Source organism: Pinus tabuliformis, chromosome 5_2 (assembly GCF_031772625.1).
Source record: "Pinus tabuliformis cultivar Carrire ecotype Pingquan chromosome 5_2, CPIR1, whole genome shotgun sequence".
Classification (NCBI taxonomy): domain Eukaryota; kingdom Viridiplantae; phylum Streptophyta; class Pinopsida; order Pinales; family Pinaceae; genus Pinus; species Pinus tabuliformis.
Genome location: NC_142306.1, coordinates 889401637 through 889425197, shown reverse-complemented (window position 1 = coordinate 889425197; position 23561 = coordinate 889401637). Strand labels below are relative to the sequence as shown.

The window sequence follows — 23561 nt, the reverse complement described above, 5'->3', positions numbered from 1 at the left end:
CATTTTTTCATAAAACTATGTTATTATGTACCAATAGATTATTAGCAATTTGATTCCCCCTCCACCATGGTTGTGGTGCTTAAATCATAAACTTAATATAACTAAGTTATAGGATCACATGTACCCCATGAAAGTCCTCTATTTTTTACATAAGAAACAAGTACTAAGCAACGAAGCTGGATATTACAATTTTTTTTAAGGATTTACATTTTATCTTACTTAAAATGTTATTAAGGCTCTAATAAAATAGAACTGCAATCTAATTTCAAACTAGTCTCCTACATCAATCAAATTGTCTTCTGATTTTTTTTTTGTAATCGGTGAGATTGAGAATTTGCTTAAACATAACTTTGTAGTTATTTGATGATAAAATTTTCTTCAAAGCTTTTGAGGCTCACACAAATTGTGCTTGTAAAAATAAATAGTTGTGGTGACTTCAGCCATATTTTAAACTATCCTCTTTTGACATAGAAGATATACGTTTGCTATCACTGATACCTGAGCATAACATATCACCGCTGACTATGTATAAAGCTTTTGCATATGTAAAAATAATTGATCCAAAGATTATGCAAACGCAACAATATAACCTCCATTAGATTTCCTATCATTTATGGAATTCACCAACGGTCCCAATGCTGTGAATCAGCCCCTTCATCAAACCCACTTGAACTCATGACACCGAACTCTATTTGCTTATTGTTCTTGGATCTCCTACGCTCATCATACTCCGACCAGCCTTCAACCTGATTGCACAGCAAAACCTGTAAGCTATTGCGATGATGAATAAACTATTATTAACAAATTGAACAAGGGAAACAGTCAGAGAACCATTTACAATCCAAAGTGTTAGAAAGCAATTTATTATTGGGGCATTTGAGAAAATATCCAACTACACCTCACGAAGACCATCAATTGTGATTTCGTTGCCATGTAAATGAAGGGTAAACAGCTGTGAACAACCCTTCAATATTTCTGGAGGAAATGATTTTAATCCATTGTTTGCAAGTTGTAAGATCTGCATGAAGAAATAAGAAGAACAATGGTTTACATCCAAGGCTGTCGCTGATATCAGACAAAACCTTCTATGGCCTTCCAGTGTACGATTGTAAGAAAACACTATCCTCGTCAATTTGGAACATTGGAAATATTCACTTATCCTGCAACAAAATACCAGCTTGGCAAAGACGCTGAAAAGAAGACAAATGAAGAATTTCGAAGACTAGAATAAGTACAAGAACACAAACGACGAATTTTGGGCACATTCAAGTTTATTATTCTGTTTTGAGTCTCTTGTAATCAACATGCTTAAAACATTGGAATGCACCAATTAATTTATTGACTCTAGTATCACACCTAATGTTCACTTATCCTGCATCAAAATACCAGCTTGGTAAACAAGCTGAAAAGAAACAAATGAAGAATTCCGAAGAACAAACAAGTGCAAGAACACAAACGAAGAATTGTGAGCACATTCAAGTTTATTATTCTGTTTTGAGTCTCTTGTAATCAACATGCTTAAAACATTGAACTGCACCAATTAATTTATTGACTCTAGTATCACCTCTAATGTTCACCTCTCCTGCAACAAAATATCAGCTTGACAAAGAAGCTGAAAAGAACACAAATGAAGAATCGCGAAGAACAAAATAAGTACGAGAACACAAACGAAGAATTGTGATCACATTCCAGTTTATTATTCTGTTTTGAGTCTCTTGTAATTAACATGCTTAAAACATTCGAATGCACCGATTAATTTATTGACTCTAGTATCACATCATCACAAAAAGATTACACAACTCAGTATCAAAGCTAGTCCACAAGAACAACGCCAGAAGACATGGCCCTACTGCCCGATATGTGCAATCAAGGAGACAAAGGGTAGTACCATCAAAGGCACTAACCATGGAATAGTAAGATAAAAGGTATTTTCAGATTTCCATCTGGAATATTATGAAATAATTCAACATTATATGGCTTCTGCCATGATTTATGCTCATATTATAATAAACAGGCAGAAGAAATCTGGAGACATCTTAAGTAAAAGTTCAATAGTGTATTTGTAAAAGATTGTTACTCAAATGGCCAAGGGAGAATTAGAGCAACTGTGAATGCGACCCATTGCTTTATTTCAGGAAACTGAAAAATAGTTGAAGGCGTCACTAGTTTACCGCACATTCACATTTGATGCCCACAATTTTCTACAGTGAGATTGATGGCAATTTGCAGTATAATCAGGAACTAAAATTGATAGGAAACCAGTTGATTCAATGTGGAGGGATCTAACAAAAAAAGGAGTAAAGCATTTGGATGTTCTCTTTCCTAAGTGCATGCACAGAAAATGCTCACAGTGCCAAATATACAATCTCATGGGGATGGACAAGTTCAAAACAGCATTGCAATTAGTTCCCCTCAGATTGTAAATTAACATCAGACACAACTTAACAATTTGGTCGCAACATATACTTTGTAGATCAGGGTTACAGGAACTAGAAGTCAGAAAAGCTTTATTACTTCATTACCAACACTTGAGGAAGAATTTTGAATATTAGAATATTTGTATTCAAACAAAATATACTCAGATATCAGTAATTTATTGACTTAAGACAGAGCTCCCATAAACAGACAATGTGACGCTAATTCAAATGGTTTTTAAAAACAAAATGAATGATACATTTCCATTTAACAACGAACTATGAAGGCTCTAGAAAATGAGGGATTAGCTGATTCATTTTGTGATAGATTGATGATTACTGGCTAATCTTTTTTGGTTGAGTTGTGACTTGAGGATTTACAAGAATGGCAACCATGTTCAGTTTCAGTGTGTTACAGATTGGAGGGAGCTTCCAGCATTATCCATTGGGGATAGTATTGATTTTACTTCTTGTACATTGCACCTGTTAAGAGATTGATCATAAATGTGACAGCTAGTGTGATGCTAAGCTATAGGTGAAGTTTTGTAAGCCATCTTGTGCAATTGTATTATGTAGATATTGTACTTTGTACTTGATCTTGGAGAGTTGATCTTTCATGCTGTATTCTTAATATGTGTTCATACTTGCACTCTTGTCTTGGAGTGGGAGAATTTGGGGGAAACCTTAGAAAGAGAAAGGACCACTAGAGTTAGGATTTACGTTAGTATAGAAAAGGAGTGTTTAGCATTGAACAAGGTTGTGGAAATCAAACTTGAAGACAGGTTCAGAACCTATGGTGGTGGACTCAACGACTGATTTCAAGGTTTCAACCAGTGGAAGTGATGATGATTTACCAATGACAAGATTGTCGAATTCTTTGAAGAAGAGGGAGTTGACCTTGATGTTAATTTTGCTTTAGTATTTTCTCAGAAAGAGGGAGATTACCTTGATGTTGTTGCTTCATTTGCTAGAGGTTTTGAAGTGCATGAAATGGATGCTTGTGTTCATAGTTTGATGATAATCCTTAATGGGTTGTTGTTACTTTTGCCACGAGCTTGATACTTTTCAGGATTGATGAGTTGAGATGTATGCAGGATTTTAACTTGGGTTTTTGATATATCTAATCCACTTGTCTTGATCTTGTTTGGAGATGTGATTATCTTTGTAAGATGTGTTACCCCTCATGTCATAAGGGCTACACATACTTTTTCACAATGCATTTAACACCATTGGAAGCCCAAAGTCACAAGTCAAAAGCCTTGTAACAACCATGTGAGGAATTGTATTAGGTGTCCCAGACCTTGTGATGGCCAGCCATAGCCTGTCTTTCGGGCTAAATCCTTGTTCTCTTTGTCCTATGAAGGATCAGGAGATTTTCAATGGATCTTGGGGAGAACTGATGGTTTTTGGAGGACCCTGCTTATGTAGGGTGATCACCAATGTATGAGCCAATCTAACATACGTCAAGGTGCACCTGTGTCTTATCGCATGATTATGAGTCATAGAGTCTGTAGGTGGCCTTGGTCTCAAATAGTTTGCAACACGACAATCTTACAAAATCAGAATTTCACATTGTTGGAAATTGTAACTAATTTTGGTCTTCATAATTGTCATTTATCTCATGTCATGATGTAATTCTTATGTTGATCAAAATAAGAAAGAAAAATTATTTATGGAGCATGGGTTTCGTGCTTGTGTCATTTGGTAAATAGGTCAAGCATCCATTGTATGCTATTAGGTTTGTGTCATGAGTCAAAATCATTAAGACTCTATTGGGCACTTGTATCAATGTAAAGAAATAATTATTTTTGTATTATGAAGTGTCTAAGTCAGCTCCCAAGAACAAGTCGGCCAGCCAATGGAAGTCAACCTAGAGTGGGCCTGAAGACCCACTAGGAAGGCTATTTATAGACAGAATTTGACCTCCATTCAGAACACACATTTGTGCAAGTCTTTCATGAGATAATCTGCGGTTTAGAGCCATGCAAAGATGATAAGGAGGATAGAAGATCCTTGCGAAGTAGCTGTCTGTCTTGAAGATTCATGAAGATCTGAAATTTGCGAGTTCCCTAGATTCTGCTAGGGTTTCCACAGGACTGAAGTTGCAAAAGTAGAGAAGTCAACATTGCAGAATTGGAGAAGTCAAAATTGCAGAAATGAAGACACATTTGATTGGATGATTGATTTTTTTCTTGCTGAGAGCTAGAAGTCTTGTTTGGTCTTGGAAGTCTCCTTTGAAGTTGATAAGAAGAGTCCTGATGGGTCTTCCCCTTTTGAGGGGTTTTTCCCTGTCGTGGAGCCTATATCCTGTGTTCACATTTGTTTTGGCATTTATTTGGTGATGAGAACATAATCATACTATAAGAAGAAAAACATAAATATCACAAATAAATGTCATGTAAGGAAAACAACGCTGCCCCATTCAGTTTTCCAACATTGTATAAGAGCTAAGGTCAGAATCATTGGCAGCTGGAAAATCACAAGAAGACAAGTTTATCTTTATCTCAGTAAAAGAAGAAGGATTGGTTTCCGCAATCTTGAGTTTGGAATCTAAGATTCAGAAGGCAAAGAAACTACAGTCAAGCATTGTCCTAGACCGCAGATCTAAGTTTGAAAAATCCGAGTTAGAAGAGACCATTTTCTGAGCCTTTTATCAACAGGTCAGACCTTTGTCAAAGAGGCCGAAGTTCTCCACATTTCTATGCCTAAGAAATTTTAGGAGGTTGAAGGATTCTACTACAGAAAAAGGACCGTATAAGAGACTTTCGTGGAAGTCTTGGAGCTGGTAGAAATGTAGAAGCCGAGAAGAGCATCTTGAGTTGGCACTACCATTGGAAGAATCATGACATCAATGGAAGTTGCAGTAACTTTGAAGGAAGCCTTTGGCTTTGGCATCATTGGAAGTTTTCACTCTTGACGATAGTAAGAAGATCATGGCATCTTGAAGGAGGCTTTGTAGCAGACTTTCATAAAGGACCGAGGTATGTAGTCCTTGCCTACAAGGTACATGTAATTGGTTTTTATACATGATGGGTCTTACATGGATTGGGGCTTTTGGGACATGTTTGGTTCTAGGGTTTGTGATATTCATGTTGATGGTAACTAGGATTTTGAAAAACCCTAATTGGTACTTAGAAACCCTAGTCAAGAGAGAAAACCTAACCCTAATATGTTCCCTCATAGAAACCCTAGCTTTTGGTTGCTAGGGTTTGTAGGTAGTCTATGGTGTATGGAAAGCCTTAGTAAGAGTGGAATTGGATGAAATTTTGGGTTCAAACCCTAGGGTTGATGTTTCAAAGGGAAATATCTAGGAACTTAGGGTTTGGATATGAAAACCCTAGGAATTCTCCCTCTAAGATACCATGGTATCCCTAGACTGTCAAAATTATAATCATGCTCTTGTACTTGTATATTTTGCTTGGTGGTACTTGTTGGTGAATATTGTAGAAGGAAGCAAAATGAGAAGGATGATTAAGCAAAGCAGATCATGTGTTTTGATGAGCATGATGGAAGGAGGGAACTATAAAAACCCAAAGAGAATTATTCATTGAAGGAAAAATGGTAACTTGGTAATCAAGTTGGATCCTTGGGCACTCAGATTCATAAAGGTAGACTCATATGAAGATGGACCATGAGGATGTTGATGTTTTGTTGAGAAGGTCGTCATGGTGAGGTAAGTGATGTTGATATCTATTATTGGTTATCTGGTTAACATGTTTCGCTACCTGGAAAGATGTTGTAGGGGTACATGATGATAGTTGAAACAAGTTCAACTATGTGGATATTGAGGGAAAGCTCAACATTTGGTACTTGGCATACCTGAAGATCAAGATGTGCTCATCTTGGGATTGGAAGGTGTGAAATTTTCAAGTCTAATTGCAGCAACTGGAAATTTATTCTTTTAACTGTAAATTAATTATGTAGTTTATTTGCTACGACAAACAACGAATAAATCACACTGCAATTTTTCACCATAAATTACTGTGGAAAATAAAATGCTGGAAACTGAGAAAATGCTATCACACACAATAATTTTGATACAGTTATTTTTGGACAAATGTTCTTGGAAAAACCCAATGTGGGAAAACTAATGCAGCAGCTGAGGGTTTTAATTATTATGCAACAATGAGAAATTTTGAGTACAACTGGATGCCCAAAACTGGCAATCCACTACAAGATAAATTGGCCGAAAAAATTAGTAGAAAAATTTCTCTCAACCGACACTGATCCAGCGGCACAACTAGCACAAATGGCCACATGAAAGCACCTTGTGTCACCTCTGCGTAGGCCCTCACACGCACTACTTGGAAGCTACTCTGATCTGTGAAAATTCCTTGAAATGCAACAACTGGAATTAATTCTTCTAACTGAAAAAATTAATTATGCAATTTATTTTGTTAAGGCAAAACATTGAATTAATCACACTGCAATTTCTTCACCATAAAAAACACTGTGGAGGAAAAAATAACAACTGAGAAATGCGAGCACACACATAAAATGACAATTATTTTTGGACAATTGTCTCCGGAAAAACCTAATGTGGGAAAACTAGTGTAGCAGTTGAGGGTTTTATTATTATGCAACAACATAAATTCTGAGTACAATAAAATGACGCCAAACTGGCATTTCTATTTGAGAGAAATATGGGCAAAAAATCTGAGGCAATTTACCCTCCTCCTCAAGCAATCCTACAACAAACTAAGCCTCAGAAACTGGCTCTCCAAACCCTTATGCAGGCCCCTCTGCACTGCCTTTGTGCAGGCCTACACACACTAGCTGGAATCTGCATCTGAAGATGACGTCCTACCTGTTGCTGCCTCTGGAAGTGATTCTCTTGGCCTCCTGGAAATTTTCTTGGCCACTGGAAGCTGAATCAACCCCTCTTCTGGCTAAATCCAACTGTCTTTCTTGAGGCACTGCACAACCTCCTAAAGAATAATTTCAACCTCCTCTTCTAACTCTTCCGGATCTAGAAACTCCTCTGGAAAATCTTTGTGCTACCCTTCAGCCACCTGCTACTCGATCACTAGCTCGATCTCACTGCTGAATCACTTGCTATTGGAAAATCGAATTGCCTTGATCACTGAGTATCTGCAACTGGTGTGTTCTCCATCTACCATCGACTTCCTCTTATAATTTCTAGTTGGGAATCCAATGGTCATGATTAAAACTTAATCGATATTTGAGATCATCTCCAAGTCGATCCATGTGAGTTTTTAGAGCATTCTCACCTTTCTCAATTAATTACTATTAATTAACTAGTTTTCCTAAGTTGGATATAGAAAAAATTTAAATGATGGTCAATTAATTTCATTGAGTTATCTCTAGGTGGAACTTCCAAAATCATCTGTCTCTGTGCTGCAACTGTCTCTTGAGCATCTGACTGCTCCTAGTCTCTGCACTGTCCATTGAGAAATATGCATTGTTGCTAACTTTGCACTAGCCACCTACTTTGTTGTCAACATTGCTCTGTGCTCCTCAGCAGCAACTAGTCTGCAACTGTCACTCTGGAATCTGATTGCATCAACTGACATTGATCCTCCTGCTACTGAATACAGTGGGCCCCCATAGCAAGGTAATGATTAGTGGTACTTGTTGGTGAATATTGCATAAGGAAGCAAAATGAGAAGGATGACTGAGCAAAACTGATCATATGTTTTGATGAGCATGATGGAAGGAGGGAACTATAAAAACCCTGAGAGAACTGTTCATTAAAGGAAAAATGGTAACTTGGTAATCAAGTTGGATCCTTGGGCACTCAGATGCATAAAGGTAGACTCATATGAAGATGGCCCATGAGGATGTTGATGTTTTGTTGAGAAGGTCGTCATGGTGAGGTAAGTGATGTTGATATCTATTATTGGTTATTTGGTTAACATGTTTCGCTACCTGGAAAGATGTTGAGGGGTACATGATGATAGTTGAAACAAGCTCAACTATGTGGATATCGAGGGAAAGCTCAACATTTGGTACTCGGCATACCTGAAGATCAAGATGTGCTCATCTTGGGATTGGAAGGTGTGAAATTTTCAAGTCTAATTGCAGCAACTGGAAATTTATTCTTTTAATTGTAAATTAATTATGTAGTTCATTTGCTACGACAAACAACGAATAAATAACACTGCAATTTTTCACCATAAAATACTGTGGACAATAAAATGCTGGAAACTGAGAAAACACTATCACACACAATAATTTTGATAGTTATTTTTGGACAAATGTTCCTTGAAAAACCCAATGTGGGAAAACTAATGCAGCAGCTGAGGGTTTTAATTATTATGCAACAATGAGAAATTTTGAGTACAACTGGATGCCCAAAACTGGCAATCCTCTACAAGATAAATTGGCCACAAAAATTAGCAGAAAAATTTCTCTCAGCTGACACTAATCCAACTGCACAACTAGCACAAACAGGCCACATGAAAGCACCTTGTGTCACCTCTGCGTAGGCCCTCGCACGCAGTGTCTGGAAGCTGCTCTAATCTATGAAAATTCCTTGAAATGCAGCAACTGGAATTAATTCTTCTGACTGAAAAATTAGTTATGCAATTTATTTTGTTATGGCAAAGCATCGAATTAATCACATGGCAATTTCTTCACCATAAAAAATACTGCGGAAGAAAAAATAGCCACTGAGAAATGCGAGCACAAACATAAAATGGCAATTATTTTGGACAATTGTCCTCGGAAAAACCCAATGTGGGAAAACTAGTGCAACAATTGAGGGTTTTATTATTATGCAGCAACATAAATTCCGAGTACAAAAAAATGATGCCAAACTCGCATTTCTATCTGAGAGAAAAATGGACAAAAATATCTGAGGGAATTTATCCTCCTCCTCAAGCAATCCTGCAACAAATTGAGCCACAGAAATTAGCTCTCCAAACCCTTGTGCAGGCCCCTAAGCACTACCTTTGCGCAAGCCTACACACACTAGCTAGAATCTGCTTCTGAAGATGACGTCCTACCTGTTGCTGCTTCTGGAAGTGATTCTCTCGGCCCCCTGAAAATTTTCCCGGCCACTGAAAGCTAAATCGACCCCTCTTCTGGCTAAATCGAACTGTCTTTCTTGAGGCATTGTGCAACCTCCTGAAGAATAATTTCAACCTCCTCTTCTAACTCTTCCGGATCTGGAAACTCCTCTGGAAAATCTTTGTGCTACCCCTCTGCCACCTGCTACTCGATCACTGGCTTGATCTCACTGCTGAATCACCTGCTACTGGAAAATCGAACTACTTTGATCACTGAGTATCTGCAAGTGGTGTGTTCTCCATCTACCATCGACTTCCTCTTATAATCTCCAGTTGGGACTCCAACGACCATGATTAAAACTTAATCGATATTTGAGATCATCTCCAAGTCTATTCGTGTGAGTTTCTAGAGCATTCTCACCTTTCTCAATTAATTACTATTAATTAACTAGCTTTCCTAAGTTGGACATAGAAAAAATTTAAACGATGGTCAATTAATTTAATTGAGCTATCTCTAGGTGGAACTTCCAAAATCATCTGTCTCTGTGCTGCAACTGTCGCTTGAGCATCTGACTGTTACTAGTCTCTGCACTATCCACTAAGAAATTTGCGTTGTTGCTAACTCTGCACTAGCCTCCTACGCTGTTGTCAACACTGCTCTGCGCTCCTCAGCTGCAACTAGTCTGCAACTGTCACTTTGGAATTTGATTGCATAAACTGACACTGATCCTCCTGCTACTGAATACTGTGGGCCCCCATAGCAAGGTAATGATCCATGAGGAAGACACCTCAATGGACCCTGCCCAATCCTTTGCGCAACTCTGGGACTATAGCTCCATATCACCCCACCTCACTCCTGGAGGTATAGCTGCAAACATGGCGAAGTTTTCCTCCAACCTAGAGGACAATTTGTCTATCTCTGTGGATGCTTCCGCTTGGTCCTGCTTCTCCTGCTTGTCCTTCTTCCTTTGAGGACACTGAGTACTGTAGTGGCCAAACTCGCCACACCTGAAGCACTTGACCTTAGATAGGTCCTTCTTTTTCTTCTTCTCCCCCTGTCCCTGACTGGGACCCTTTGATGCAAGGGCCACATTCTCTTCCTCCTCACCTTTCAAAACCTTATTGTTGCTTTCACTGATGGAGTTCTTCACAAGTACTCGATTCATCTCCTTCTGTTGTATGTCTGACCACATCTTGTCCCATCTAGGTAGAGTATCTCATCCCAAGATTCCTTCGACGTGTTAGAAAATCAGAAAGGCAAAAAGATTTTCTTATATAGATAATTACTTGTGATTCTTTCATCTTTATGTTCTTCTTTTATCTTTTAGTTCATCAAGCAATTACCAAAACAATAACACAAGGACAACAAATGTAGGCAGACAGCCAGGGAAAAACCCCTATCTAGGGGAAAACCTAGTCAACAATTCTTCCTTCAATAGTTTCTCGAAATAATCCAAAACTCTTGACCTAGACAAAGACTTCCTCCACACCAAGTCAGCCCTCAATCCTTCTTGCAAATGATAACTCTTCAAAAGCAAATTTGACCTAACAGCATCAACTTGCAGTAGTAGCTTCGACCCAGTAGCAACAACAACAACAACTTCGACTAGACAGAGAAAAATTCGATCTCCCTAGATACTACTCAAAAGTAAGAGAGAGATGGCCCAAAATTTCGATCTTGGTGTCTTTTATCTTCCTCCAAAATCTCGTACTCCTTTCCAGCTCTTTCCAACTTTGCATTGTTGATTTTTGGGTGGCATTGGATGTGTTGTAGCTTCAAAATTTTCTGGAGGGTCTAGAACACATGAGATCTCCAAGACCCAAAAATCGTTTGGTGAAACTCCATCCGAATTGTATTTTATTAAAATAATTAATATTTTTAATGGGGTTCCTGAGTCCAAACTTAGGAAAATTAAAATATTAATGGGTATTAATGAAAATATGGGTGAGAAGCTTCTAAGAGACGAGGATCAAGTCTAATTTAATTGTAGTCGTTGATTAGAGATTAGATCACGGCCGTTGATATCTCAATAGGAAAAGTATAAAGGAAGACTTGAGAGTCATTTGGAGACACACCGGGCAAGTAACCTGAGGGAAATTGATTCTCAAGTAAGAGTTCGATTTCAGAGGGAGAGTTGCAAGGTGAAGGAAGAGGAGGGTATCAGCATCAGTCGGAGACTGAAGAGGAGGGGACATAGTACATCAGAGGGGCAGCGCAGAGGGACAACGCAGAGAGGCAGTGCAGCAAGGGACGCAGTCCTCATGCAGTGATGATGCAGAGGTGATGCAGTGGAGGCTGGAGGGTCTCTTGGGAGTCAGAATTTCTCGAGAGAGGGGAGGAAAATTATCTCAGGTGTTCTCTCAGAGGTTTCTCTATGTTCTGAAAATCATTCCTTGTAAAGAGATTGTTGCTGAAGAATAATAAATAATCCCTCATCTGCTGCATTGGTTTTCCTGCATTGGGTTTTTCGGGGGACTATTGTCAAAATATAATTGTGTTGATGTGATTGATTCTTGTGTTGCTGGAGGGTCTCTTGGGAGTTAGAATTTCTCCAGAGGGTGGAGGAAAATTATCTTAGGTGTTCTCTCAGAGGTTTCTCTATGTTCTGAAAATCATTCCTTGTAAAGAGATTGTTGCTGAAGAATAATAAATAAACCCTCATCTGCTGCACTAGTTTTCCCGCATTGGGTTTTTCCGGGGACTATTGTCAAAAAATAATTGTGTTGATGTGATTGATTCTTGTGCTTGTATTTCACTGTTCTTTTCTCTATGCTATTATGTGACAACTGCAATAGAATTTACTTTGATGTTTACTGAAGGGTTTTGTAAATAACTTATTGTGGAAAATAAGTAGGAGAAATAAATCAGTCACTGCAGTAGAGTTTCGTACTTGAAATTTTCACATGGTATCAGAGCAGAGATCAGGTAACAGGGTTAGAGAATTTGCAATGAGTCGTGAACATGATGTAGGAGTAGCAACTCAAAAGGACTCACACAATTCTCCTGGGAAAGAGGAAAGCACGAAGAATATAATGGATCACGACAATTCTGTGTTAGCTTCCAGATTGGAAGAAGAAGTCGCTTGCTTAGCAAGTTTTGCTTCCTCTGAGGTTTGGTATATTGATAGTGGAGCTTCTATGCACATGTCAGGAATACGAGAATGTTTCTCGAGCTATCAAGAAGAAAATATGAACTTCCAAATCACCATGGGAAATAAGTCAAAATGTTCCCCCGTAGGAAGAGGTACTGTAGTTTTTCAAACAGAAGCAGGGGATCGACTTTGAGCTACCAATGTGATGCATGTACCTGGATTGGGGATGAACTTACTCTTTGTATCTCAGTTATAGAACAAGGGCTATGCTGTTTACTTCATTGGGAAGAAAGTATATGTCAAACATCCGAGTTGGAAGAATAAGGATCAAATTGGAGTCAGAAGTAACCGACTGTATAAGTTACAACTAGAATCTCCAATGGCATTGATAGGCAGCAGTCGTGAAAAAGATTTGAATGAACTATGGCACAGAAGGATGGGGCACTTACACCATGGGGCTCTAAGAATTCTTAGAAAAACCGTCATAAGGGTTCCAAAATTAAATACCAAACGAGACGATGTATGCAGAGGTTGCGTACTAGGCAAGTACGCCAAAGCGACTTATTCTAGAAGTAACAGTAGGGAAAAGAGTGTTCTAGGATTGATAAACTCAGATATCTATGGACCCATGTCTACAAAAGCTCTTAGTGGTGCGAATACTTCGTCACCTTCATTGATGACCATTCCCGGAAGACTTGGATCTACTTTCTAAAAACCAAGGATGAGGTTTTTGATTGATTCAAAGAGTTTAAAGCTTTGGTTGAGAATCTGACAGGGAAGAGGATAAAAGTGTTGCGCTTAGATAATGGTGGAGAATATATTAATAATGACTTCATTGATTTCTGCGCAAGGGAAGGCATCAGAAGAGAATGGACAACTCCATCCGGATTAGAATGGTGTAGCAAAGAGGAAGAACAAAACTATTATTTAAGCAGCGAGGACAATGTTGTATGATCAAGATATGCCCAAATTTCTATGGGTAGAAGCATGCAACACAACAGTCTATGTTCAGAACAAGACTCCTCACAGGGCATTAGGTAAGATTACTCCGGAGAGTGTCTTCACTGGCAAGAAGCCTGAAGTGAGTCATTTCACAATATTTGGGAGTTTGACATACTACCATATACCCAAAGAAAAGAGGAAGAAGTTGGATCAAATTGCAGAAAAAGGATATCTTGTGGGATATAGTGAGAATGCTAAGGCGTATAGAATTTACCTTTCGAGAAATACAAAGATCGTAGTATGACGGGATGCAAAGTTCATGGAGGAGAGAGATTTTAGGAAAGCCCAAGAAATTCCTTCCGAAGAGCAGTCAAAGGATGATCCATTGGTCTTGCCACTTCGACCAGCAGAAACAAGCACCAATGTTTCTCCAAAGGACAAGAATCGAGAGGCATCACAACGGGTGGAATCTCAGAAGGAGCAAATAGATCTACCCACTACCAGTGGAAGAACGAGTCAGGAACTTCGACAGATACTACGGGATGTAAAGGAGTTCATTGGAGCTCCTAGGAACGAGAAAAGGAAGCGTAGACAACCAGATAGATACCAAGCTTTGGTGGCTCAGGTTGGAGAACCCTCTAGTTTTTAGGTCTTTCAACATCAAGTATGGGTAGTGTGAAAATTTCAGAATCTTTACAAACAAAAATTCTACTGCAATCACTGGTTTAGCATCTCCTGCTTGTTATTTCATTCAACAAGTTATTTAGTTTATAAACAGTGATGAAAAACACTACTACAGAATACACTGACAAACAGATCATAAACTGAAACAATAGATGAGACAAACACACAAGGGAAACTGTTATTTTTGGACAACACATCCCCGGAAAAACCCAATGCAAGAAAACGGGTGCAACAGATAGAGGGTTTGTATTATTAAGCAAGCAGAATCTGAGTACAACAGGTTGCCTCTCACACCAGCTAACCTTTCATAGAAATCACGACAACAAGAAATACATACGAGGGTTTACCTCGTTCTCCAAGTCACAACTGATCCACTGAGTTTCTTGAATCCCGCAAACATTGCGAAATCCCAGCACAATCATTGCTTGGGCTAGTGTCTTTCTTCTAGGAGACTGCGTTGCCCCTTCTGTTGGATCGATTCGCTGGAGGAAGACTGTTGTTCAAAAGTCCCGGTTCAAAACCTCACTTCTCCGGCAAAATCTCGAACTTCTGACAAATACTTTGCACTGCCATTGCAAGAGACCCTCTTGGGCTGTGTCAGCATTGCGTGAGCCCCTTCCTAGGTTGCGTAGGCCTCTGCACTACCTCTTTGATGCTACTGCTCCCTCTCTGCCACATACTCTTTGGCTCAGAACTCCTTTTCGATCCAAATCTCTGCTTCTACCCCTCATTGCAACTCAGATCACTTGTTTGATTTTCTCAGCAAACCACGCCCCAAAAAAATCGAACTCACTGATCACTTGGTGTATCTCCAACTGACCCTCAAGCCTCCTCTTATACTTTTCCTGTTGATGAATCAAGGATCGAGATTAAGTCTCTAATCAATGGCTAAGATTAAAACAAACTTGATCCTCGTCTCTTAGAAACTTCTTACCCATATTGCTATTAATACCCATTAATATTTTTATTTTCCTAAGTTTAGACTTAGGAACCCCATTAAAAATATTAATTATCTTAATAGCTCACAATCTAGATGGAATTTCTCCAAACGATTTCTGGGTCTTGGAGATCTTATGTATTCCAGCCCCTCCACAAAATTTCGGAGCTAGAGCACATCTGATGCTACAAAAAATCAACACTCCCTCTTAGCGAGGAATGTGCTCTAGTAATACTTCCCAATAGAAGCATCACACTGATCCATGGCATCGGTCCTCCGTGTTGTTGATGCTTGGCCTGTTGCCCTTCATCCACTGCACTGTTGCATCCTATACTGCTGCCCATGACACTGCCACTGTCGTTGCTACATTTGTATTGCAACTCCCTCTCAATATGCTACATCACGCTGCCCATAGCACTGCCACTGCTAACTGCTGCATTGCAACTTAGTTGCTGAGAAGTAAGCAACTAAAAGGCTACCCAAAAGCTGACATGCTGGTCAGTCTAGTTTCCCTGTGATGCTGAAGCTACCTCTGCTGCTAATTTGCGCTGACCCTTTGATGCTACTGCACTGCTATTGTATATGTTCTGTGCCTCCTGCACTGCTGCAACACTCCACTGCGCTGCTTTAGACTCTGGCACACTAGCTCTGACATTGTTGCTCCATCATCCCTCACACCAACTGACTCCCTTCATTCTGCTACTGTCATTAAGGGCTCCGGTAACCGTATGTGATCCAAGAGTTTGGGCACCCCAAGGATCCTACCCTTTTGTGTAGTCCTCTCGACCACAGAAATCTACAAACCAAAAAAAAAAAAAAAATTAATTATTTTAATAACTCACAATCTGGGTAGAATTTCTTCAAATGATTTCTAGGTCTTGGAGATCTTATGTATTCTAGCCCCTCCACAAAATTTCGGAGCTAGAGCACATCCGATGCTACCCAAAATCAATAGGCAGATGCTATGGTGGAGGAATACAGTTCCATAATGATCAATGATGTCTGGGAAGTGGTAGCTGGGCCTTAGGACATATCAGTTGTAGGTTCGAGATGGATCTACAAGGTCAAATATGTTGCAGATGGCAGTGTGGAAAAATACAAAGCCAGGTTCGGGGCTAAGGGGTATACTCAGAAGGAAGGGATAAACTACGAAGAAACCTTCGCCCCAATAGCCAGGTATACTTCTATTAGATTCGTGATATCCCTTGTAGCACAGATGGGGTGGGAGATTCTCCAAATGGACGTCAATACTACGTTCTTGAACAAGGTGATAGAATAAGAAGTACACATTGAACAACGAAAGTGTTTTGAGACACATGAGAAGAAAACTCATGTATGTAGGTTGAAGAAAGCCTTGTATGGGTTTAAACAAGCGCCTAGAGCATGGTACGATCGAAATGATGGTTACTTGTAGAAGATGGGATTCGTCAAAAGTGACGCAGATCCCAACCTCTACTATTTGATTGTAGAGAATGAGCCTCTAATTCTGGTGTTATATGTGGATGACATTTTCCTGACAGGTTCATCCAGGCTCATGAAAGATTGCAAGGAAAACCTAGCTACATAATTTGACATGAAGGAATTGGGGACAGATGCATTATTTTATGGGGTTGGAAGTTTGGTAGCAGAAGAGTGGAATTTTCCTTGGACAAGTTCGATATGCACCAAAATTTTTAAAAAGGTTCAGAATGCAGGACTGTAGACCCATGGCTACTCCAATGATTACCAACTAGAAGAAGATTGATGCGTCTTAAGATAAAGAAGTAGATCCCACCTTGTACAGGCAGCTCATAGGGTCCTTGATGTATCTGGTCAATAGCAAGCCAGACATTTGTTACGCTGTCAACACCCTCAGTCAATTCATGGTGGAACCGAAAAGGGCACACTGGGCAGCAACCAAGCATGTTCTCAAATATATACGAGGAATAGTCGAGCATGGATTAATGTACACCCGAGGCAATAATATCAGGCTAAGTGGATTCACTAGTGCAGATTGGGCTGGAAGTTCAGTAGAGCGGAAAAGTATCATTGGGTACTGTTTCAACATTGGATCAAGAATGACCTCCTGGTGTAGTAGGAAACAAAAATCCGTAGCTCCGAGCTCAGCTGAAGCTGAATATATGGCAGCTAGCACAACATCGTGTGAAGCTATATGGCTTAGGAAGTTTCTTGTGAATTTATTCATGAGAAGGATGGAAGCGACCAATGTTTTGTGTGATAATCAGAGTTGCATCAAGCTCTCTGAGAATCCAGTTTTTTCATGATCAGTTGAAGCACATTGACATTAGGTGTCACTTTATCAGAGACTGTGTCCAGCGAGGGGCAGTATAGTTACAGTACACTCCGATAGGAGAACAGGTGGCAGACATTCTCACCAAGGCTCTAGGAAGAACAAAGTTTGTTTATTTCAAGGAGAAGATGGGGATGATTGTAGCTGAAATAGATAATGTAGTTCTTAAGAGGGAGTTGTAGTGCAGCAGTTAGCAGTGACAATGCTATGGTTAGCATGATGCAACATATTGAGAGAGAGTTGCAGTGCAGATGCAGCAGTGATAGTGGCAGTGTCACGGGAAACAGTACAGATTCCAGTAGTGCAATGGATGAAGGGCAGCAGGGCGAGCATTAGCAGCGCAAAGGACTGATGCCATGGATCAGTGTGATACTTCTGTTGGGAAGTATTGCTAGAGCATATTCCTCGCTAAGAGGGAGTGTTGATTTTTGGGTAGCATCGGATGTGCTTTAGCTTTGAAATTTTGTGGAGGGGCTAGAACACATGAGATCTCCAAGACCCAGAAATCGTTTGGTGAAATTCCACCTGGATTGTATTTTATTAAAATAATTAATATTTTTAATGGGGTTCCTAAGTCTAAACTTAGGAAAATTAAAATATTAATGGGTATTAATGAAAATATGGGTGAGAAGCTTCTAAGAGACGAGGATCAAGTCTAATTTAATCTTAGTCGTTGATTAGAGATTAGATCATGACTATTGATATCTCAACAGGAAAAGTATAAAGGAAGACTTGAGAGTCATTTGGAGACACACCAGGCAAATACTCAGTAACCCGAGGGAAATCGATTCTCAAGGAGTAAGAGTTCGATTTTAGAGGGAGAGTTGCAGGGTGAAGGAAGAGGAGGGTATCAACATCAGTCAAAGATTGAGGAGGAGGGGACGCAGTGCATCAAAGGGATAATGTAGAGGGACAACTCAGAGAGGCAGCGCAACAAGGGACACAATCCTCATGCAATGATGACGCAAAGGTGACACAGTGGAGGCTGGAGGGTCTCTTGGGTGTCAGAAATTCTCCAAAGTGTGGAGCAAAATTATCTCAGGTGTTTTCTCAGAGGTTTCTCTATGTTCTGAAAATCATTCCTTGTAAAGAGATTGTTGCTGAAGAATAATAAATAAACCCTTATTTGCTGCACCGATTTTCCCGCGTTGGGTTTTTCTGGGGACTATTGTCCAAAAATAACTGTGTTGATGTGATTGATTCTTGTTCTTGTATTCGAATGTTTTTTTCTCTATGCTATTATGTGAAAATTGGAGTAGAATTTACTCTGATGTTTACTGAAGGATTTTGTAAATAACTTATTGTGGAAAATAAGTAGGAGAAATAAATCAGTTACTGCAGTAGAGTTTCGTCCCTGAAATTTTCACATGCACTTCCCTGCTTCCAAATTCTAGATATCGAACTATGTGAGAGAGAATGAATTGCTCCAAATGAATTCAAACTGCCTTCTATATATAGCCTTCCAATGAGGTTGAATTACCCTTCTTGAAGCCAACTTGGTGTGAAGTAGACAAAATTCATTTTTGACTGAAAAAACGTTCTTTTTTCATGATTCGAAAGCACAAGAAGGGTCTCTTTTAATGGACAATGACTCTAGTGACTCAGAATAAATCCTAGAAGTCCCTAATGGGGACTTTGACCTAAAAAAAGATGACCCAAGCATGAAACCCATGCTTTAATAAGTCATAATAATATTAATAATAAAAATATTTTCTTCATTCTTTTGATAAGTACATTTCATGGTGACTCAAATACATTTATGAAGACTGAACCTAGTTACATATTTCAACACTCCCTCTTAATTAGGGACGTATTCATAAGTACAAGTACAAGGAAGATCTCAGAACACATGAACCATGAAGAATTTAGGCACTGCAATGCCATGGACTAGATTCCTGACCAGGGCAATCTATCCAAGGTCCTCTAATAGTTTAGGCACTGCAATGCCATGGACTAGATTCCTGATCAGGGAAATCTATCCAAGGTCCTCTAACAGTTTAGGCACTGCAATGCCATGGACTAAATCCCTGACTAGGGAAATCTATCAGGTGGGACTACGATGGACTAAAGATTTCAACCTCTCTCTGTACCATCAAGCTTACTTGCTAACCATCAACCCAGGGATCTAGGTGTGTAACCGAGGTCAGAGCTCCATGACCAATGCTACCCTCCCTACTTCGGGAACTAGACATCACCACAAAGTGCTGACCAGATGTCCTCCGAGGCAATGTGTCTTACACACAAAGCCTCAACACTCCCGATTATTCCAATCTGTAACAAATCCTCCCCGATAAAACAGATCGGTACAAATCTCTGTCATGTAACCTGCATGATATCAAACCTTAGAGAGATTTATCTATACAAACACAACCCCAATCAGTAACAAAATTCTAAGTGTACATAAGTAAACACAAACCTTCAGGGTCTTCCAGACAACTAGATGTTGCTTCTCAATTTATCAGAGTAGGAATTTCAAACAAATCTTGACAAAAGATTCCTCAATCATACATTTTATTTTCCTACTTCATACACAACAACAAATTCTACATAGATCTAGGTTTTCTCATTTCAGCAATCCCTAAAAATACATTCTCCCTTTTCTTGTTTCAAGGTGTTCAATATGACTATTATATGCCCTTCCTCTCAACTTAGGGAGATTCCTTTCATCCAAGCTCCCTCGTAACTTAGGGAGGTTCTTTTCATCCAAGCTTCCTCTTAACTTAGGGGCCTCAACTTCTTTTCTATGACACCGGAGAATCTTTCATGGCTTCCATCCTTCTTATTAGAGTTATCATGACCATTATAACTTTCTTCATCATGCTTTTACTTTATGAGCATCTTCACCTTCTTGAAGATTATGTACCTGCACTACTTAGATAGCAAGTACAACCAAATCTATAGAAGCATGAAGTTAACCATATCAAAATCATATAATAATGGAAGCATTCAACTTTATACATCAAATTTTCAAACTCAGTTACAAACAAGAGACGCATACTCTTCAACTTCTTGCTAGGGTTTGTCATAAACCCTAGACTGTATCATCAAGATTTTGAGCATTTCATAACAACCTTCATTACATCTAGGGTTTCAATGTTTCTTCCAGAGGTATGACATACCCTACTACAAACCCTAGAAGCAATTTAAACAAATATAGATCTACAATGCATCTAACAACTTTAGAATTCATATGTTAGACTTCCTACTAGGATTTAGTGCAAAACCATAGATTTCATACATGAGCTTTAACAATCAAAACCAATCATAGCTCAATTCAAAGTAACAACATGACTAGCTTCCACTAGAGTTTGTTGTAAACCCTAGATTCTACTAATTCTCAACAATCATAACTAAAATTCAGATTTCAACAATCTTACACAAATGTCAAATTATTACATAGTCATCATATATAAGAGATTTGAACTTCTACTAAGGTTTAGTTACAAAACCCTAGAATTCACAAATATTATCATCCTAGAGAATCAAACTTCAACTAGGGCTTAGTTCCAAACCCTAGGACTCATAACCATCAACAAACAAGTCAACCCATACATCTAGGATTCCATCATCATGCACAAGCATATCATAACATATGTTAGTCAAACCCAAAGATACAAATAAAAGTTAGACATATAACAAACTTGATCAGACTAGGGTTTTGATCGAACAACCACACATATACCTAGGATTCCATTCCTAGGACATTATATAAAATAAGGGTCTTTCTTATACACCCTACCAAACCCTAATGATCTAGGGTTTCAATACAAAATATGGCAAACCCTAAATTACCAATACTTCAAAGGTTTGAGATTTCATACATTACCATTCAACCCTAACAGTTAAGGTTTTCATAAATATACCAAAACCTCAAACATATCATCAAATATTTTCTTTTGACTTCAACAATAAACCAAAGTAGGTTAGGGTTTCACATAACATACCCTTAAGTTAGGGTTTTTTCACAAAGAACCTTTCTAGGGTTCCACCAGAGTAATCAAAGATGTAAGGAGGGTAGATTTATCTAATGATGAATCACCCAATCAAGAATCTTTATGATTCAAGAAAGCTAGACACAATGATGTTAGTAATAGTTTATCAAGAATGAATATGAAGAGAACAAAAACTTGTAGTTAAAAACATACCTCTTGTTTCTTAACAAACCTTGTAATTCCAATGCTTTGTCTTGTGAGGACTTCTTCCTTGAGTCTTCAGCAAGTTTTTCCTAAACAGGGAAAATATGAATAGAAATGTGATTAGTATTTAATGCAAGAAAAACTAGATAAGTAAGGAAAACTAAAAATGAAAAGGTAATAAGATACTTATCTTTTGGAGGTTGGTGAGTGCGCCCTCCAAGCTTGAGGGGAACCTATAACCTTATACAAAGAAATCAAAAATGTTTTTCCAAAAATACGTTAAGCCTACATATACTAGAAATCAAAATGTGAAATAACTAAGGCTTAGATCAAAGGAATTAGTAGTCTAAGTCCCTTAAATTCAGTTCTTCGGGTTTATTCTTCTTTGGAGATCCTTCTTCAGCAACATTGGCTTCGTCTCTGTTTCTTTTCTTGTTCTTCGGACTGTCAGGACAATCACTTGTATAGTGACCCATTTTGTAACATTGGTAGCATTCTATTTTGGACATATCGACCTTCTTTCTTGGTCCTCTTGACTTCTTGGAGTTTCCTTTCTTGTGAAAAGCAAAGTATGCATTTGAAACCTTTTCTTATTCATTGTTGGATACTAATGAGATTCTCATTTCTTCTTGACTGCAAGTAGTCCATAACTGCTTGAAGGTAGGAGCTTCTTTCCAGCTATTGAGACCTGAAGCAAAAGAGCTCCGAGTAGGTGGAAATCCCAATAATGCAATAATTACTAGCTCCTTTTCTGGTGCAATTTCATCTATGGCTTGAAGTTCATCTCTAATTCTAGATATCCTTACAAAGAAGGAAGCCACAATGTCATACTTCGTCATTTTTGTAGTCTTTAATTCATTCTTCAGACTTGCTACTTGACCGATGATCTTGATAGTGAACAATTTTGATAAGGCTTCATACATTTCTTGAACATGGTCTATATTGGAAATGTATGGGACAAGATTATCCTTTATGCTTTCTACCATCAATGTCATAGCCAATATTTCTGATTCTCTATACTTTACTTTGTCTGCATCACTGGATTCTTTGGTAGGTTTCTTCACCTTTCCTTTAACCAAATCCAAGACTTTGTTCTTTTCAAGAATGAGGTCAATTCTCTTCTTCCATGACCTGTAGTTTGATGCTCCTTCCAATTTGTTCTCACTCTTTATTGTGTTAGACATTGTCCTTGAAGATAACGAGCTTCTTCTCTTATAAGAGCTCCTTAGATGATCCCTTGATCAATCCTTTTGACTCCTTTCAGTAGATACTCAAAACTAACTTTTTCCTCCACCTTAGCTCTTATACTATGTTAGAAAATTAGAAAGGCAGAAAATTTTTCTTATATAGATAATTACTTATGATTCTTTTATCTTTTAGTTCATCAAGCAATTACCAAAACAATAGCACAAGGACAACAAATGTAGGTGGACAACCAGGGCAAAACCCAGTCAACAATTCTTCCTTCAATAATTTCTCGAGATAATCCAAGACCCTTGACCTAGACAAAGACTTCCTCCACACCAAGTCAGTCCTTAATCCTTCTTGCATATGATAACTCTTCAAAAACAACTTTGACCTAGCAGCATCAACTTGCAGTAGCATCTTCGACCTAGTAGCAACAACAGCAACAACTTCGACTAGACAAAGAAAACTTCGATCTCCCTAGATACTCCTTAGAAGTGAGAGAGAGATGGCCCAAAATTTCGATCTTGGTGTCTACTATCTTCCTCCAGAATCTCGCACTCCTTTCCAACTCTTTTCTAACTTCGCACTTCCCAGCTTCCAGCTTCTGGATATCGAATTATGTGAGAGAGAGTGAATTGCTCCAAATAAATTCAAACTGCCTTGTATATATAGCCTTCCAGTGAGGTCGAATTACACTTCTTGAGGTCGACTTGATCTTCTTGAGGCCGTCTTGGTGTGGAGAAGACTAAATTCATTTTTTACTCAAAAATAGTTATTTACATGATTCAAAATCCCAAGAAGGGTCTCTTTTAATGGACAATGACTCTAATGACTCAGATTAAATCCTAAAAGCCCTCAATGGGAACTTTGACCTAAAATAAGATGACCCAAGCATGAAACCCATGAT

At 38.7% G+C, this 23561-nt stretch overlaps 1 protein-coding gene across 1 annotated transcript in view; it reads right to left on the bottom strand.

Annotated features, from left to right (window-relative positions):
• Window positions 1-333: 333 nt before the first annotated feature.
• LOC149162158 (LRR/ubiquitin-like domain protein) overlaps window positions 334-23561 on the bottom strand; it is a 367705-nt gene continuing 344477 nt past the window's right edge. The window contains exons 9-10 of the mRNA XM_089437164.1: window positions 899-1018; window positions 334-746 (exon numbers count right to left, since the gene is read on the bottom strand). Coding sequence (XP_089293290.1) covers window positions 621-746; window positions 899-1018 — 246 coding nt within the window. The 3' untranslated portion in view covers window positions 334-620. The remainder of the gene's footprint in view (window positions 747-898; window positions 1019-23561) is intronic.